Raw genomic sequence first — 15899 nt, forward strand, 5'->3', positions numbered from 1 at the left:
ATTACATATATTATATTTTATTATATTTTATTTTATTATATTTTATATTATATTATATTATATTATATTTTATTATATTTTATTAATTATATATATTATATTATATTAATCATATTATATTATATTATATTATATTATATTATATTATATATTATATTATATTATATATCGTAGTTGAAAACGGCTTTACTCCGGACAGACGAATTTCCGAACTCACTCAGCCTAATTTTCGACACCTTCCTTCACCCTTCCATCTTGTACAGCCGCCCCCTCCACCCCTTTCTCGGCCGATTCATAACGTCGCGCGCTCCCAAACGGCAGCCGCGTCAGTCTGACGTTTTCCGTTACGATCGAGCGGAGGTGGAGAGATCGCGGCCGATTGTAGGCAGCGGTGGCGATTTCAATTTATTTCCCCGATCGACTTGGCGCGCGCGCGCGCGCTTTTCTTCTCGTCCCTCGATTTTACGGCGAGCCCCCAGGATCAGCAGCGACGAGTCTCTTCCCCCAGCGAGCGACGACGACGACGACGACGACACCGTTCGCCCTTTCGTCTGTATGCCTCGCGTACGCCCCCACCGTCACCGATTTTCCATGAGTAAGTTATTTATTGATTTCGAAAGGGACGTGCTTTCTTAAATAATACGAGAGTCTGTTATTTTTTTCTTTTTCCCCGATGACGCTCCGAAGGAGCTCGCGAACGGGACGTCCCGTGCCGGGACACGTATCGCAATATATATGTAAATTTTCGTGCAACGGCGTCTCGCGGATCGAAATTCGCGTGCGCTTTTTTTTCTCGCACGCACGCACGCACGCGGTGGATTACTTGGAAACGGTAGCCGGGGGAGAGTGTCTCCTCCCTGGAGTAAAAAATGTGGAAATTGTGTGTAAATTGGTAGGTCGAAGAATAGATATACGTAGATCATGTATATTCTGCTGCTTCGAGCGAAACAAGAAATGGGATCGTGGAAACTAGATTAAATTGTCTGCGTGTTCCCCGGCAATTTAAACTGCATTCGAGTCCTTATATGAATGAGTACCAATATACTCCTTTTGTCTATAAATGTTTTTTTTAGATCTACTGAAGTCACTGTTGTAGTCATTTGTGTTTTGTGATACTATGATATGTGGTTTATCTTTTACTTTCTTCACAGATGTTTTAATTTTCCAAGATATCAATATTTTTTAAGATCTACAATAAGTTGGATTTGTGCTGCGAGTCAAGATTTGAAGATCTTAGTGTGAATAAAATTGCATTTTTTAAGTTAACTTATCATATCTCTGCTATTTCTGATAATTTCGACATACTGATAATTTCTTTGTTGAAAACAATCTTGTTTTTTCTACTAATAATGTACGATCTTATCTAATTTTTATTATTTGAATGTTGATAAAGATATATAACAGAAAAAGATGATAAAATATATGTATAATACATAGTCACATGTATTGATTAAGCATCTATTTGTTTGAATTACAGATGTTAATATTGTCTTCCTAGAGCGACTGGTAATGCAAATATTCTTCCTTGATCTGAAGTCTGTAAGATGGTTCTCGTCATCCAGTTCCAATTTTAGCTGAGAGTAATATAAAAATGTGAGCAGTGACTGCATATTCACAAATGGCACAGAGCATTCACTTTTCCATCATTTATGAATAAGTATGAAATGCAATTGTTATTAGTAATTTAATTGCATTTAACTTGCATTTTAATAAAAATTATAGCACTATAAATATGTGATACTGGAAAAGATTATCATATACATATGTGAATTTAAAATAACACATGTTCTTCTCTAATCTGCATTATTAATTTTTTATAGCAAGTGCAATATTATACTAAATGGAAAAGTATCTAATAATTTGAAAGAAATGTAATTCTGATTTGATTGCATTAAAATGAATATTTTTAATACATTAATAATATAATCTATAATCTATAGCAAATTAATTTGCTTGTAGAGCGAAACGAAATCGGTCCAGCTTGGTGGTAATGCGGGGATGTGGATCTGCTTCGACCCAACAGAAAGCCGAGTAGGCTGGGGTACTTCCATTTCGTTTGTCGTGCTTCTATACTGGACCTCCATTACCATCGATGCCAGTCTAACGAATGCAGCGGCGTCCAATGTCCCACGTAGTACTGTCACGTCAGAGGTATCACTACCAGCATCGGCACACCACGATAACGACGAATGCAGGAATGTGACCACTGACAATAGAGAGGGTACATTTGACAATTCCCCATTTAGCAATTAACCCGAAGGATGATTTTCGAATTGTAACGACCATTTGATCGAAAATGTCGTATTGCTCTCATGTGTGTGCAGGTACTGGACTGTCAGTGGTCAGCCATGGATCCGGTTATCCTCATTCGCCGATAGTGCCTCCAACCTTTCTGTACGGAGCTCTTACCTGCCAACCCTATCAAGGAATTTACGTGAACCACATCTACTTTCAACTCGCAAATGCCTTCTTCCTATTGTCACACCTTGCACCAAGCGGCATACATGGTGTGCTCTATTTAAGGTGCACTCTACTCGTGGGCTGTGCCTTTCTTGCTTTGTGGGGCTGGACAATAGCTTGTTGGCTGGACGCTGCTCTCTGGAATGCTCTCTTTGTTGCCATCAACTTCGTCCATGTATGCACGCTTCTTTACAAGCTCAGGCCTATCAAGTTTACAAGGGAAATCGAAGAGGTAAGTGAAGAGCAACTAGAAGACGATGATTTGAGGAGTAATATGTCAATATATCTGATCTTAAAAATATTATAGATTCTTTTAAGGCCAAAAGTATTTATGCTCAATTTTTTTTATTTTGTATAATTTATCTTGTCTCTCTTAGATATATTAGAGGAATGAATTTGTAGACAGTATTTCTAGTTTTCATAAATTTATAGATAATTTGCATGTTTATTTCTTTTTAATTATAGATATTCTATAATATCTCTATATAATATCAATATATGAATGTTTGAATTGTATTAGTAATTTGTAATATTGATATAGAAAGATCAGATATAAAATAATAATTTATATTTTAAAATGTAACATTAGCAAATTAAATATGTGAAACATTTGATCGAAACATTTTCATTTATGTATATTCTTTAGAATATTATATTATTTATTTTATAAATAGATATTAGGAACTTGAAAAGTAGTTAGCAATATATGATGATTTCTGTGTAATTTGCTTTTTGTCTGGCTGCAGCATTTGTATTATACACAATTATTTCTTTATTTTTGCACTATTGTTACAAATACATTATTACGAGTTACATATCTATTTAGCGCCTGTCAAAATCAATTTGTGTGTTATGAAATCTAGTGGCTGAGATCAATTGCTATCAATTTTGTTTTGGATGTGGTAGAATCTGTTTTTAAATACTAATAACAACAATAATACTAGTAATATATTAACAAGGTTCAATAATGCAGTTGAAATCTCACTTTTAATATATTAATATATTAATTTATTTTCATGCTTAAAACGCGAGCAGGATTAATAAAAATATTTCACAGTCATCTTCTTTTACATAGGTATACATTGCAGTGTTCCAGCCATTACGGGTTTCTCGTCATCAATTCAGAAAAGTATTAAATTGCATGAAGGTCATTCGCCAGTTGAAGTATCAAGAGGTTTATGCACAAGAAAAAGTGACCAAAGTCGATTCTTTATCGTTGGTGCTGTCGGGAAAGTAAGAGTGCATCTTATTTATATTCTTTAGATGTATTTATTATTATATAAAGAAAAGAGAAAAAGAGTTATTTTAAATTTATAGTTATTAACAATATATTTTTATTTTCATTATTCAGATTAGTTGTCTCACAAAGTGGGAGAGCATTGCATATTGTCTTCCCACATCAGTTCCTGGATTCTCCAGAATGGTTTGGTGTTTCGACAGACGAATATTTCCAGGTAAATTTGTTATTGGGCACATTTATTAGCGATATGTTCTTCATATCAATGAGTTCTTTTATTGCACAATCAGTGCTTATCAAATATTTTCAATAGATGTCGATATAAATACTTAAAATGCACATTATATATTTACTTAGGTGTCAATAACAGCTATGGAAGAATCAAGGATATTATTATGGCATAGGGACAAACTAAAATTAAGCATAATTAGCGATCAATTCCTGCAGGCAGTGTTTGATCACATTTTGGGCAGAGATGTAGTTAAGAAATTGATGCAGGTATAGTTTTATTATTATATATTTAACTAAAATATTGAATTTACATAGAATTATGTTAATTAATTAAAGATATCAAAAATAGTTATAAAAAGATCAAATATTTTTTGCTTTGCAAAAATTATTAAGATTTATTAAAAATAATAAATTATTATTTGTTAAGAAGATTTGTTAATAAATAATTCAAATATATGTATATGCTATATTTGTTTGCGATAGGTCAGTGAAACAATGGCTGCTAGCAATCATCAGCAGCAAAATGGACAGATAATTGGTCTGGGTGGAATCGGAGCCTTAGAAAATGATGCTGATACAAAACTTTTTGTTGTAAAAAAGACTGGTGACAGTCAAGGCATTACTGCTCTCATTAGTCGTCAACTTCAAGGTATGTATTTATTTTTATGTATTTATTTTTATATTTGGTATTATCAAAAAGTTTAATCAAAAATGTGTATGAAAAATTGTCTTCCCTTATGGTATTACTTTGAACTTTGTTTATCAATATTTTTGAATATATTGTGGCACTTTTTCTCTTAAAAAAGAAACTGTATTTATACTCTGTATATTCTTCATTAATTTAAATCAGCAATCTATCTTTTTCTTATAGTTAGTGAAATGCACATTCTCTATAGAACTCAAGCATGTGCATGTCTTGCGTGCATCCTAATGTTTTAATTTATCTGTAATGTTATTCTTTAGATTTAACATTGATTTCTATAATATATATATTAAATTTTGATTATGTTGCTGAAATTTGTACTAACCAATATAGCGATTATTTATGTAAAAAATTATATTCATTAAAGTCCAATAAGTACAAAATAATTAAAAAGGATCATTAAAAGGACAGCCATTTTTATTTCAAATTTATATTTAGAGCTTTATAAAATATTATGATATTAATTTCAAAGTAATACAATTTCTTATCGAATTTATAGTAACATAGTAATAATTAATACATATTGTAAATTCTTATATTTATTTATATGCACCTTTTTTATAATTTTGCATCAACTTTGATTTGCTTCGAAAATAGAAGAGAGAATGCCGCTACTGTACACGAGCCAAGAAGTATTGAATAATACCTTACACCATACAAATCCTCTACGTGTACCATCCTATGCATTTCCTTCACATCCTATGTCGTACAATGTTCAAACTTCACTGTAATATCCTTGCCTACCAATTGTGCAATCTAGCACAAAATCGTATATGCTGTACATGTTATGTTCCTGCAATGGATGCGTGTACATTATACAAATGTCAAAGAGTAACATCATTTATTGTTCTCCCTGGGTATCGTACTAAAAGGTGAGTTTTCTGTACTTTCAAAAATTATTGTATATAATAAATCACAATATATGAAAAAAGCAGTATTTATAAAATAGATATATTAAATGCCGAAATGGTATAAGTTATGAATTACTAGGCCAACTTAACGAGCTGATTAGTTCGGTTTTAACAATTTATTCTAAGTCATGAAAATAATACAATCAAAATGATAATTAGTAAACGTTTCGACTGTACGACAGTCTTTATCAATACAAATATCGCTTTGCTAACGAATCCATAAATCAAATAATTTGGAAAGACGGAACTTATATCATACATGTAAAATATATAGACTTATAATATGAAAAACGCAGAGTAACCAACATTATAATTGTTGACGTGAATTAAAGCTGATCGTTCGAATTAATCGTTAAAGCGCCTAAACACGAACATCAGATTTCTATAGTTCTTTTTAAATAAACGTCTAATTTTGTAATCCATAATGTAATAATGATATGTAATGAGATCTATGTCGAGACGATCAAAATTCTTTAAAATATTTCTTGTTGAAAACCATTATAAACAATATGTCATTGAAATGGTATTTTTAAGAACATTTAATTTTGAAAATAAATAGTAGTAAAGAGAAAAAAAAGAATATTACATATTTAAATTTTTGCATGCAATATCTTTTAATTTTTTTGTACATTTTTAATTGACATAATAAAGATATTTATTTCTATCTGTATAATGTAGATCTTAAAAAATAATGTACAATTACTACAATTTCTTTATAATAAGAAAAACTTATGTAATATATATTTTGAACAAGTCTATTTTTAAATATAACTTTTACATTATAGTGAAAAATATATTGTAAAATTGTTTTAAACAAATTTATTATTAATTTACAGCGGCAGGAGATCCAAATGCTTGGAGATTGGGAAGAATCGAAGAGACTGATCATGAAACACCTGTTTAATGGAAGGATTGTTAAATCAATGTCATCCTCGACAGTCAATATAAAGTAACACCGGTGTTTTTACATAATGCGATTACAACAAGCTGATATTCATTGTGACTAAAAAAATGGCATGTTGAACTGTGCATAGAACAATTGAACATTCTCTTGCCAATTAATAATTTTCCCAATGACTAGTCAACTGTATGCGATAATAAGAGAAGAAATTCCATCGTTTTGTAGCATATATAATAATGAATTCCAGTCTAGTTTATAAACCAACTAACAATAAGTTTATGCTTCCAGTATATTTGTTGGGTATGCTTGAGCATATTGAATTTTTAAAAGAATGGGGCTATATTTATAATTTACTTTAGTAAAATCGGTATGTATTCTGTGATGGATGAATAATGGATTAAGACTTTACAAGTATGTAGGTGTGTAATGAAATGAGGGTGACACGTTTCGCAGCGGCGTAACTTCTGTCAATGTGAGATCTGTGATGTCGCGGAGGGATTTGATAGAAGTCAGGGAGGCCTAAAGAAACTTCTTTCCCATACCCAGAAATAGTGCCTTTTTACTTACACTTCCTTTCTTAATGTTTCCATGGAGAAGATATGTACAATATTATGATATGCGCGTCATATAACTTATATATATATGACTTATAATATATTTATCCAATGTATCTAGTAGAGTTGTCCAAATATCGCTGTATTACATGTTTGAAGGTCCATGTTGTGATACTATTAAGCAACCGGTGTTCACATGAGTCAAAGAAGCACATGAAGTTACGCCATCATTAACATGTTGGATGTTAAAGTGTTATGTGTGAGAACATTGTTGCGAAATTTATATCGCTAACATTGCTGCTAGAGACGCCGAATTGCGTGTAATTTTCGATATTTAACGGAAAAGATTATTACAAGTTGCTATACAGAGTAACATTGTGATCATAAACATAGTGCGTTCATTCAGACGTTGATTATTATTATTGTTGTATTTGTTTGCGAATAATGCGTGTAATAACGATTATTCTATATATTTTTTCGTGAATTAGTGAAAGTAAATATTTTAAGTAAACATTTAAAGTATGTATCGCAAACGTAAAACAAATCCAAGGTAAATAAAAAAAGTCAATAACGAAATCGAGAAAAAATAGAAACTAATCACGGGATAAAATAAAGATTAAAACAAAAATCTCGAGTTTACAATTAAATTTCAATAATCAAATACATATTATCGAAGAAATAATAATCTTTTTGGAAACAACTTTGTTCAATCTTTGGAAATATCGCATTAAAACATTAGAAAGTTGTTAAACAAAACAATATTATATCCATTTAAGATTGTAATACTTTAAGAAGACTTTTTATATGTAAGATCATAATTCTGCTATTTCGGATATCGCCGATAATTTATCGCACATAATAATTATTCTCTATTATGACACATACACACACATATCCATAATAATATTTTGAACACTAACAATGAGTATATCATTTTACATAGCAAAATACTGAAATATAGGAATGCCTTTTGATATATATAAGTGTGGAATCCAGGACCATAAAATTTAACACCTTTTACATATATAATCCGTATATAAAAAGAAACAAGTTCATAATTACTTTCCATGTAAATGTATGAATTATATGTTACTGAATCTTTGTTGTTTATCGTCTCTTATTGTTGTTATGATTATTTTTGTACATGGAATTGTTTTCTAGTATTATAGTTAGGGATATAAAAAGAATGGCTGATGAATTGAAGAAAATTTGAATCACATTGGATACAATAAGAATGAATATAAAGTGACAACACGAATAAAGAAAGTTAGTTTTAGAGATAGAAGTGACATTTTATGTCCTTTATCCTCCATTCTTTTTTTGATCTTTTATATTGATATTTATCATGTCAATTTAGCATCATTATATCAAACATTTTACATATATAGAACAAATAATATGACTAAAGTTTTATATATTATTTAATATTTATAGTTATTTATGTCGATCTGCACTTTCGAAAGACATGAAAAATGTGCAAATTGATATAGATATGAAAGGGATAATAAGATATAAAAAATTGGTTTTTTTCTAATAAAATTTTAGTCATCTATTTCTTAAATTTATATCGATTAAAATATATACAATTCTTTCTGTAACAATTATATATATTTTATCAAAATCTCGAAGTGTTTGAAACAAAGATTTAAAATTCTTTAATACTAAAAAGACCTGCTAAATTCTGGGCTTTAATTATTACTTAATTATTTTTTTTCTATATCATGAGAGAGATTTTAAAAAATGCATTTGTTTTTAACAACATTTTTTAGCATAAAGATAAAATTACATTGAAAGAAGTAATCGCGCCCATATGATACCAATTTAAACGATGACGTAAACTCGTTCTATCTTGCTTCCTCTCCCGCCTACATCGCTTTCGCATAAGTGTACCTTTAGTCTCTTATTTCGATCTTGCAGCATCTTTTCGCGCTTGTAGCTGCGTCATCCGTTAATCGAAAAAGAGAGGAACGCGATCTTTCCCTCCTTTTTTTCTATTATATATCTATCATGCTCTATCTTTGTCTAATTATGACCTATACTATCTCCATCCTTTACATCGCAAACGCAGCTCTTTTATCCTTTTCCGCCTCTTTTTCTTTCACGAATTCATTCTATTATCTTTATCTTTATCCCACACTCGTATTATCTTCCTTTCTTCATTTTTTCCTTTTTCTCTCTTAAAAAAAACGACTTGAGTGCAAAATTCTTTCTTTGTCATATCGCTCTCATTCTTCAATCTATTAATGCTATTTATTTTCTTTTCGAATAAAAAAATCATAATTATCGTCTAAAATCATAATTATATTCTTTTTCGTGTTTTTGTGTTGGTAATTTTATATACTCTCTCTTTTTGGCAAGCGCGGTTAGATCTTTTCTTTCTGTTCAATTCGAACGTTTCTATTTCTCTCTCCCTTACTCTCGCGCGCGCAGTTAAATCGTCCATCTCTCTCGGACTCGAGCGTTCGTTCTTCTTCCCTCTTCCTCCCACTCTCGCGCGAAGAGTGGCGCCGCGAGCCGAAGGGTCGCTCAGTCTCGGTTCTCGCGTCGCTCGTAGCGGACGTTCTTTCCGTCTCGCGCTCCTACTCCGCGCTCGATCGGTCCCATGGAGACCCGCGGGGGCCCCAGGAAGTGCAGTGTAGTGTCAAAATAAGAGGACAAGAGCGGAAAAACGACTCGAGCGATCAACAACGAACGAGAGACATGCATTCGCGACGTAAACGAACGGCGACGACTCGATCGAGACAGGTATTCTGACATTACGAATAAGCAGCATATCTTATACGTAGATATTCGTCTATTTATTAAACGCATCGTTTGATTCTCCGTTCGACGTTAAAGAGCCAAAGCATCGGCTTCGAAAGTGAAACGAAACGACTCCGAAAAATTTCGAACGAATTCGGGAGGTATATCTACGCGCGCGAAAAAGTCGTTATTTCGAAAAATAAATTGAAGCGCGCTCCGATGAACTTCATGCATTGGCAGTACTGAAAGATCATACGTCATACGCGTATATGTTCATTCATATGTGACGTATGTCAGCTAGTTCAAACGGAACATAGCTTTAGAAAGGCGCGTTGTTCATCGTGTAATCGATACAGCTGATCGAGAGGAAGGAATCGCGTACAACTTCAAGTATCGGCTTGTCGACATCGATCTTACGCGAAAAGTGATCATCGAGAGTTACGTGAGTTGCGTTATTAAAGTGCACACGTGAGAATTTCTCAGAAGAAAGTCGCGTTCGGCCTTGGAAATTTGCGAAAGGCGCGAGGAAGACGCGAAATATTACAAGATTGCCAAGAGAAAGAGAGAGCAAGAAAGTGAGACTGGGGAGAAAGGAGCAGAAGAGCAGAAGCAAGGTTAGGAATTCTTTTGGGATGTCGACGTACAGGAGGTGGATCTTGTGGCCGGCGAGGACGCGTTTTCGACACATCACAAAACCGCCGACGATCCATCGCAGCTGATTGTAAAATTCTATTTATGATCGACCACGATTGATCGCGTTATCGCGGAACTTTCTTCCGGTGATTTGCGCCTCGACGCTTTTATATCTCGTTTGGCGAACGTGCGAGAGAAAGAGAAGAATTTCGCTATCGCTCTCGGTGTCGTAACGCAGCACGAGTAACCTGGAATTATTCTCGGGAGATTCGGAAAAGGAGCAGCAGGTGAGAAATTGGTTTATCGTAATTGCCATTATATCACAACTTCCGGAAATCTGGAATTGTATTTTCTTCAAATATACGCTTGGTTAACATTTCTCATTTTAAAATATCCTTTTTGATGTTTTTTTATGAAATTTCTCTATGATAAGTTGTATAAAGTAATTTTTATTCTGGTATATATATATTAGCAAATTATAATACACTCTGTGATATAAATATTTGTACAAATATATGCTTGCACGCTTGTCCGATTTCGCATTTTATAATTATATAAATTTATAATTAAAGAAAACAAGATTCTATTTAGCATTTATATGGATATTTTTAATATCTAGTATTTTTGCAAATCATTGTGTTATTTTGTTATAGATGTTAGGCACTACATTTTTAATTTAGTAAATCAATTTTAAATATTTAAATTACAAAAAGATTGCATCATTTTTTTCGTGTAAAATGTCTTGCACGTTTGCATTAACGGACATTCAAGGACGCCTGCTATTTTAATTAAAGTAGTTTGAAGAAAAAGATATAAATATACACATCTACTATTAAATAAATTAAAAAATAAAATCGAGATTTATTTTATGCTTCCATTAATTTATCGATATTTACATTAGTCGATAAAAATAATTTAATTTAATTTAATTTTAAACAATTTCATTTTAAATTTGTATTTCTATTGTTACATGTCTAAAGATAATTTTGCGAAATTTTTGATAATATGTATTTTTGGATAAATGAGTGTACAAATGAGAAACGCATGTATTAATTGTCGGATGTATAATGTCAACTTAATAGTCGCTTTGATAATGATTCTTATGCAACAAAAATGAGCCCAAGGCTTTGGCTGTTCGTTGGATTCATCGATACATCGTGTTGTAGGCGAGCTTTAACCAAATATGCAACTATCAAGGGTTGAATCGGACGCATTGCGAAGTCAAGTGGGTTAAATAAACATTTCGAAGTCGATCATTATTATGGAAATAGAAAGAATAATTTTTTTACAGTGGGTTTACGTATGCAACAAGTGTTGCAAAAATAATAGATGTATCTTGATTTATTTAGATTTATTTTTGAATTAATCTACTGTTTATGATGCCGATTAAAATTAATATAGTCAATTAATTATTACGAATCTTCACAATTATACGCATGCAGAGTTAAACACGCTTCTTATATACGATACAGGCATTGATGTCTCCAGTGATTTGAACGCTTTTAGTACAAGTTTTATATGTATATATAAATATTAATACTCGGACTTATGCGTGTACTACATTACACGAATTAATTACTTAATTTATACAGGCTTTGAATTGTCTTATTATAAAGATTTAAGATTATTAAATATTAATTATTTTCTGCTTATATATAATCCGTATTACTTAACTAATATTTATCAATCTATTACCTCGAATTATAAAGGATGTAAATAATGGATAGAAAGACGCTATGTTAAAATGTTTAAGATAATTCGTGTCCTCTATAATGAAGAAGATAATGAAGAACCGCGCTATTTTCTCCAATTTTCTAATCGAGAGAGAGAGGATTTCCAGGCTTACGTGGGACTCTTCTCACGTAAATACCGCTCGTTATATTGTCCTTGAATTTTTCGATTATCCATCGTGGCTCCCCCGCATACTCGAACTGAAACCTTAAATCACCTGCGTGACAGGTGTTTCCGCCGTCGAAATATCCATATTCGCTGCTTAAATCACTCGACCTTACTAGCACCGATAAATCTGCATAGAAAAAAAATTTTAAATAATTTTTTGCTAATCTTATGCTACTAAAAGGTATTAAAATAAGCTATTTTTTTAATAATATATTTTCTTAATTATTAAATATTATTAACTTTTATTTAATAATTGTTTTCTCTTTTTTTTTTATTAGAGTAATAATTTATTATCAATATATTTATTATATTCATTATACTATATTTATTATAAATATATGTATATTATTATTCGATTTTTTTATTTTTTTATTGTTAAAAGATACTTTGTGTCTTCTAAAAGAGAGAGTCTTTTCACCCTCGAGTGCAACGAGCATCGCGAAGGACACGTCCCTGGCCGCGATCGCGAATCCGATCACAATAACTGCATTTCATAAAAAAGGAAATCACGTCGTCGCGCAGGGATGTCGATCTCATAAATCACGGAGCATGTCGCGATATAACATCCGGCGCTGGAGCCGAAGTTGAAGAGGTCTCGCGATAATAGCGATCATAGCCGACCACGGTGGTCCGGTGGTGGTCGAGGTCAATATTTTTCATCGCCTCCGTGGTGTTCTAAAAAGTGAACGTTGCATCGTGCATCGCCACCTCCGCCTTCGTGAACAAACGTGTCGCGCTTTCTCGGCAGGCAAACGCCTGCATCGACTGCATCCGAACGCAGCGAACGGGCCACGCTATATACTAACCCACCTGAAAACGTTTACCTGTCTTGTCATTGAGAGAAAGAGAGAGGTCGATCTTAATCCTCAGTCAGGGTGACATCACGAAGCATCGCGATCTTTGTTCTTTTTTTTATTTTTTTTTATTTTTTTTGTAACCGCAGACCGCCTCAAAGTGCGATTTGTGGAATGGAATGAGAGAAAGAGGCGGATCTTTGTTGTACCCCGTGTCGATTTATAGGATAGTATAATAGAGGATGCTAGGGCAACTGTTCTTTTCCCTCTCAGAGACCCCTTCTATATAGATTAGATGGAATTAACATAGGGAATGTGAGACACAACTCTCTAAAAGCGAGCTCAAGGTCGAATAAGAGTAAGATAGTGATAGGAAAAGACAAACCGGGTGGTGTGAAGCGAAAGTGATTCAGTCGTTATGTCTTGAAATGTTAGATAAATATATTTATTACTTCTTTCTAATAACATATAATATTTTTTCTAATTATAACTATCACTCAAAAAAATATTTCGCTGATATAGTTAGACGTTTAGATGTTTTTTGTATCTGTTAAAACTGTTGTTTGTCACGTATAGAATTTATAGCAGGAATATATATTCTGTCTCTGTTACTTAGGCAAATTAAGTAAATTACATATGCAATATTACAATACTTGTCAATTACTTAGCTGTTTTAGTAAATTTTTTATACCTAGAAAATTTTTGCTGTACTTGCAATATTATTTTTTTGAGTGATATCTCTATTATATAAGATGAGCAAAAATATAAATAGGCAATCAGCAAAAAAATAATTTATTATGAGAAATTAAAAGTTGAGAAAAAAGTAAAATAAAAATTTTTTATACAAGGTTTTATTGTCGAATAAAATAATTAAAAAATTGGAAGATTGAAATTTAATTATTTATCCTTTTTTAAGCTTGAATGATTTCTAATATTGTGCATATTATACCATGACTTTTGGCTTATCTTGCTTAATTATATAGATATGTAATAGATTTTTTTATGAAGTAAATAATAATATATAAGAGTCTTAATTTTTCAATTTAATATTTTTAAAATGTATTTTTTAAAAAAAAGAGGAAGTCGAATTACTTCAATTTATTGACTAGAGGAGTTACTGCCGCTGTGATGATAAAAATATATATCTCGGATAAGCGTGCAAGTATATGATAAGAAATGCGAATTTTTGAATTATCGCCTATATTTCATGGCGTAGATGTTTGCACAGTCGATCGTATTCTCACAAACTTCGACCTAGTTATTAATAAGACTTTCTCTTTTATTTTAGCCATGGACTGGAGGAAGGTCGCATTGGCATTTTTATTGGTGAGTAGATACAAAAAAACATTCCTTTTTCTGTGCATAAGAAGTTTATCTTGAATGCGTGTGTGAGAGGTTTAGATATAATTATAATTATATCTAATCGTAAGCTTAAGCAAATCGATTTTTAATTTGCTTCTTGCGAAATGCAAATTATGTCATACGTCGAAATATTTATATTGTAGAATTATTGGTTAATTATGAAATGATTTTAATCAAATAATGTACATTATTTTTTTTTTATTACGTAATCCTATATTATGTAATTAATATATTTCTGTACTTATATTATTTTATATATTTGATTTAATTTAAAAATATTAAAAATTTTTATTCTTTTTCTTTCTCAAAATATGCAATTTGCTTACATAATAAATGATTCATCTTAAATTGCTTAATTCACACCTAAATTATTCTAAATTCATTTGTATGCAATTCGTATGAGGTAAAGTTGACATAATTCTTAATAATGACAGGAACGCGCGTAAAAAGAAAGTATGTAATTTAAATATTTAATTTCTATCATTGTTCTATCATTGATAATTTTATTTAAAGAAAGATTGATTAATCACGATTATCCTTGTACTCGACTTGACATCCTAAAAGTCAATGAAGGACAAAATATGTAATTGAGAATACATGATCTGGAAACTCACTATCGTTTCGGATAGCATGGATTAATGATGCCGCAATATATACACATACTTTCTCCTGTGCGTGCTGCGTCGCATACACGTGTTGGTTAAGGTATGTGATGCATTATGTAATCTTCTTTGTTGGCATACAACACATCCTAGAGCAACTGTATATTTGCTGTAATATTTGCTGTAATATTTGCAACTGTTAAAAACCCAAACAGCTGCGATTCTAATATATTCATATTCTAATATGCAAATCGATCCGTTTATCAAAAATTAGACAATTTTTTCGAGAAAGTGGCTCGACGGCTTTCATACGATTTTCAAATAGATGAAATAGTAATATGAAATTTTCTCTAATTATACGTAGTGGAGTTTTACTCGATTTTTTAAATATTTAACGGAGCAATACGTCGGGCTGATATTCTATTTTTTCACATCTTATAATGTCGCTGTCGAAAGTTTTTTAATTATAATGTACTGATTGACAGTACAATTGCAAGGCAACAATTTTCTGTGTAGAGCAATATAATTTTATTCTAGCATTTGTCAATCAGTATCAAATATAAAATTAGAAAATGTTTAGAATAAAATGAGAATAAATTGTATATCTTCTCTGTTGTCTAATAGATATCTTGCAGATTAGCTAATAAATAATTTTTACTCCTTATCCGTATAATTATTTCTATAATAAATAATTTATATACGGGTTATTGTGGAAGTGTTAAAAAACTTAAATTTTTTAATTATATAATTAAAGTTAATTGACTAATTAAAACTTGTAATGCAATGCATATTAATTTTGAAGTAAGAATTATATATGTGGCATTGAAACACAACGTAAACAAAAAGTATGATAGCGGGTATTTAAGTATT

The 15899-nt window shown here is 31.5% G+C and overlaps 2 protein-coding genes across 5 annotated transcripts in view; both read left to right on the top strand.

Moving 5' to 3' along the window:
- Positions 1-295: 295 nt before the first annotated feature.
- On the top strand, positions 296-8275 carry LOC114939950 (popeye domain-containing protein 3). Of its 4 annotated transcripts, none has more exons than XR_014924427.1 (10): positions 296-595; positions 1478-1657; positions 1960-2221; positions 2325-2692; positions 3536-3693; positions 3812-3914; positions 4055-4195; positions 4412-4577; positions 5229-5503; positions 6379-6443. XR_014924427.1 is itself a non-coding variant. In XM_029314417.2 (9 exons), exons 3-9 carry the CDS (start codon positions 1999-2001, stop codon positions 6444-6446), a joined length of 1227 nt encoding a protein of 408 aa, XP_029170250.2. In that variant the 5' UTR covers positions 296-595; positions 1478-1593; positions 1960-1998; the 3' UTR covers positions 6447-8275. The 4 variants fall into 4 exon arrangements, 1 of the variants encoding a protein (XP_029170250.2); XR_014924426.1 differs by having other exon boundaries at positions 1478-1593; XM_029314417.2 differs by lacking the exon at positions 5229-5503 and having other exon boundaries at positions 1478-1593; positions 6379-8275.
- A 1158-nt stretch (positions 8276-9433) lies between these two features.
- The window catches only part of pio (zona pellucida domain-containing protein piopio), a 57908-nt gene continuing 51442 nt past the window's right edge, over positions 9434-15899 (top strand). The window contains exons 1-2 of the mRNA XM_029314413.2: positions 9434-10659; positions 14354-14391. Coding sequence (XP_029170246.1) covers positions 14356-14391 — 36 coding nt within the window. The 5' untranslated portion in view covers positions 9434-10659; positions 14354-14355. The remainder of the gene's footprint in view (positions 10660-14353; positions 14392-15899) is intronic.

Source organism: Nylanderia fulva, unplaced genomic scaffold (assembly GCF_048542155.1).
Source record: "Nylanderia fulva isolate GAGA-0341 unplaced genomic scaffold, ASM4854215v1 Scaffold1, whole genome shotgun sequence".
NCBI classification, from domain to species: Eukaryota; Metazoa; Arthropoda; class Insecta; order Hymenoptera; family Formicidae; genus Nylanderia; species Nylanderia fulva.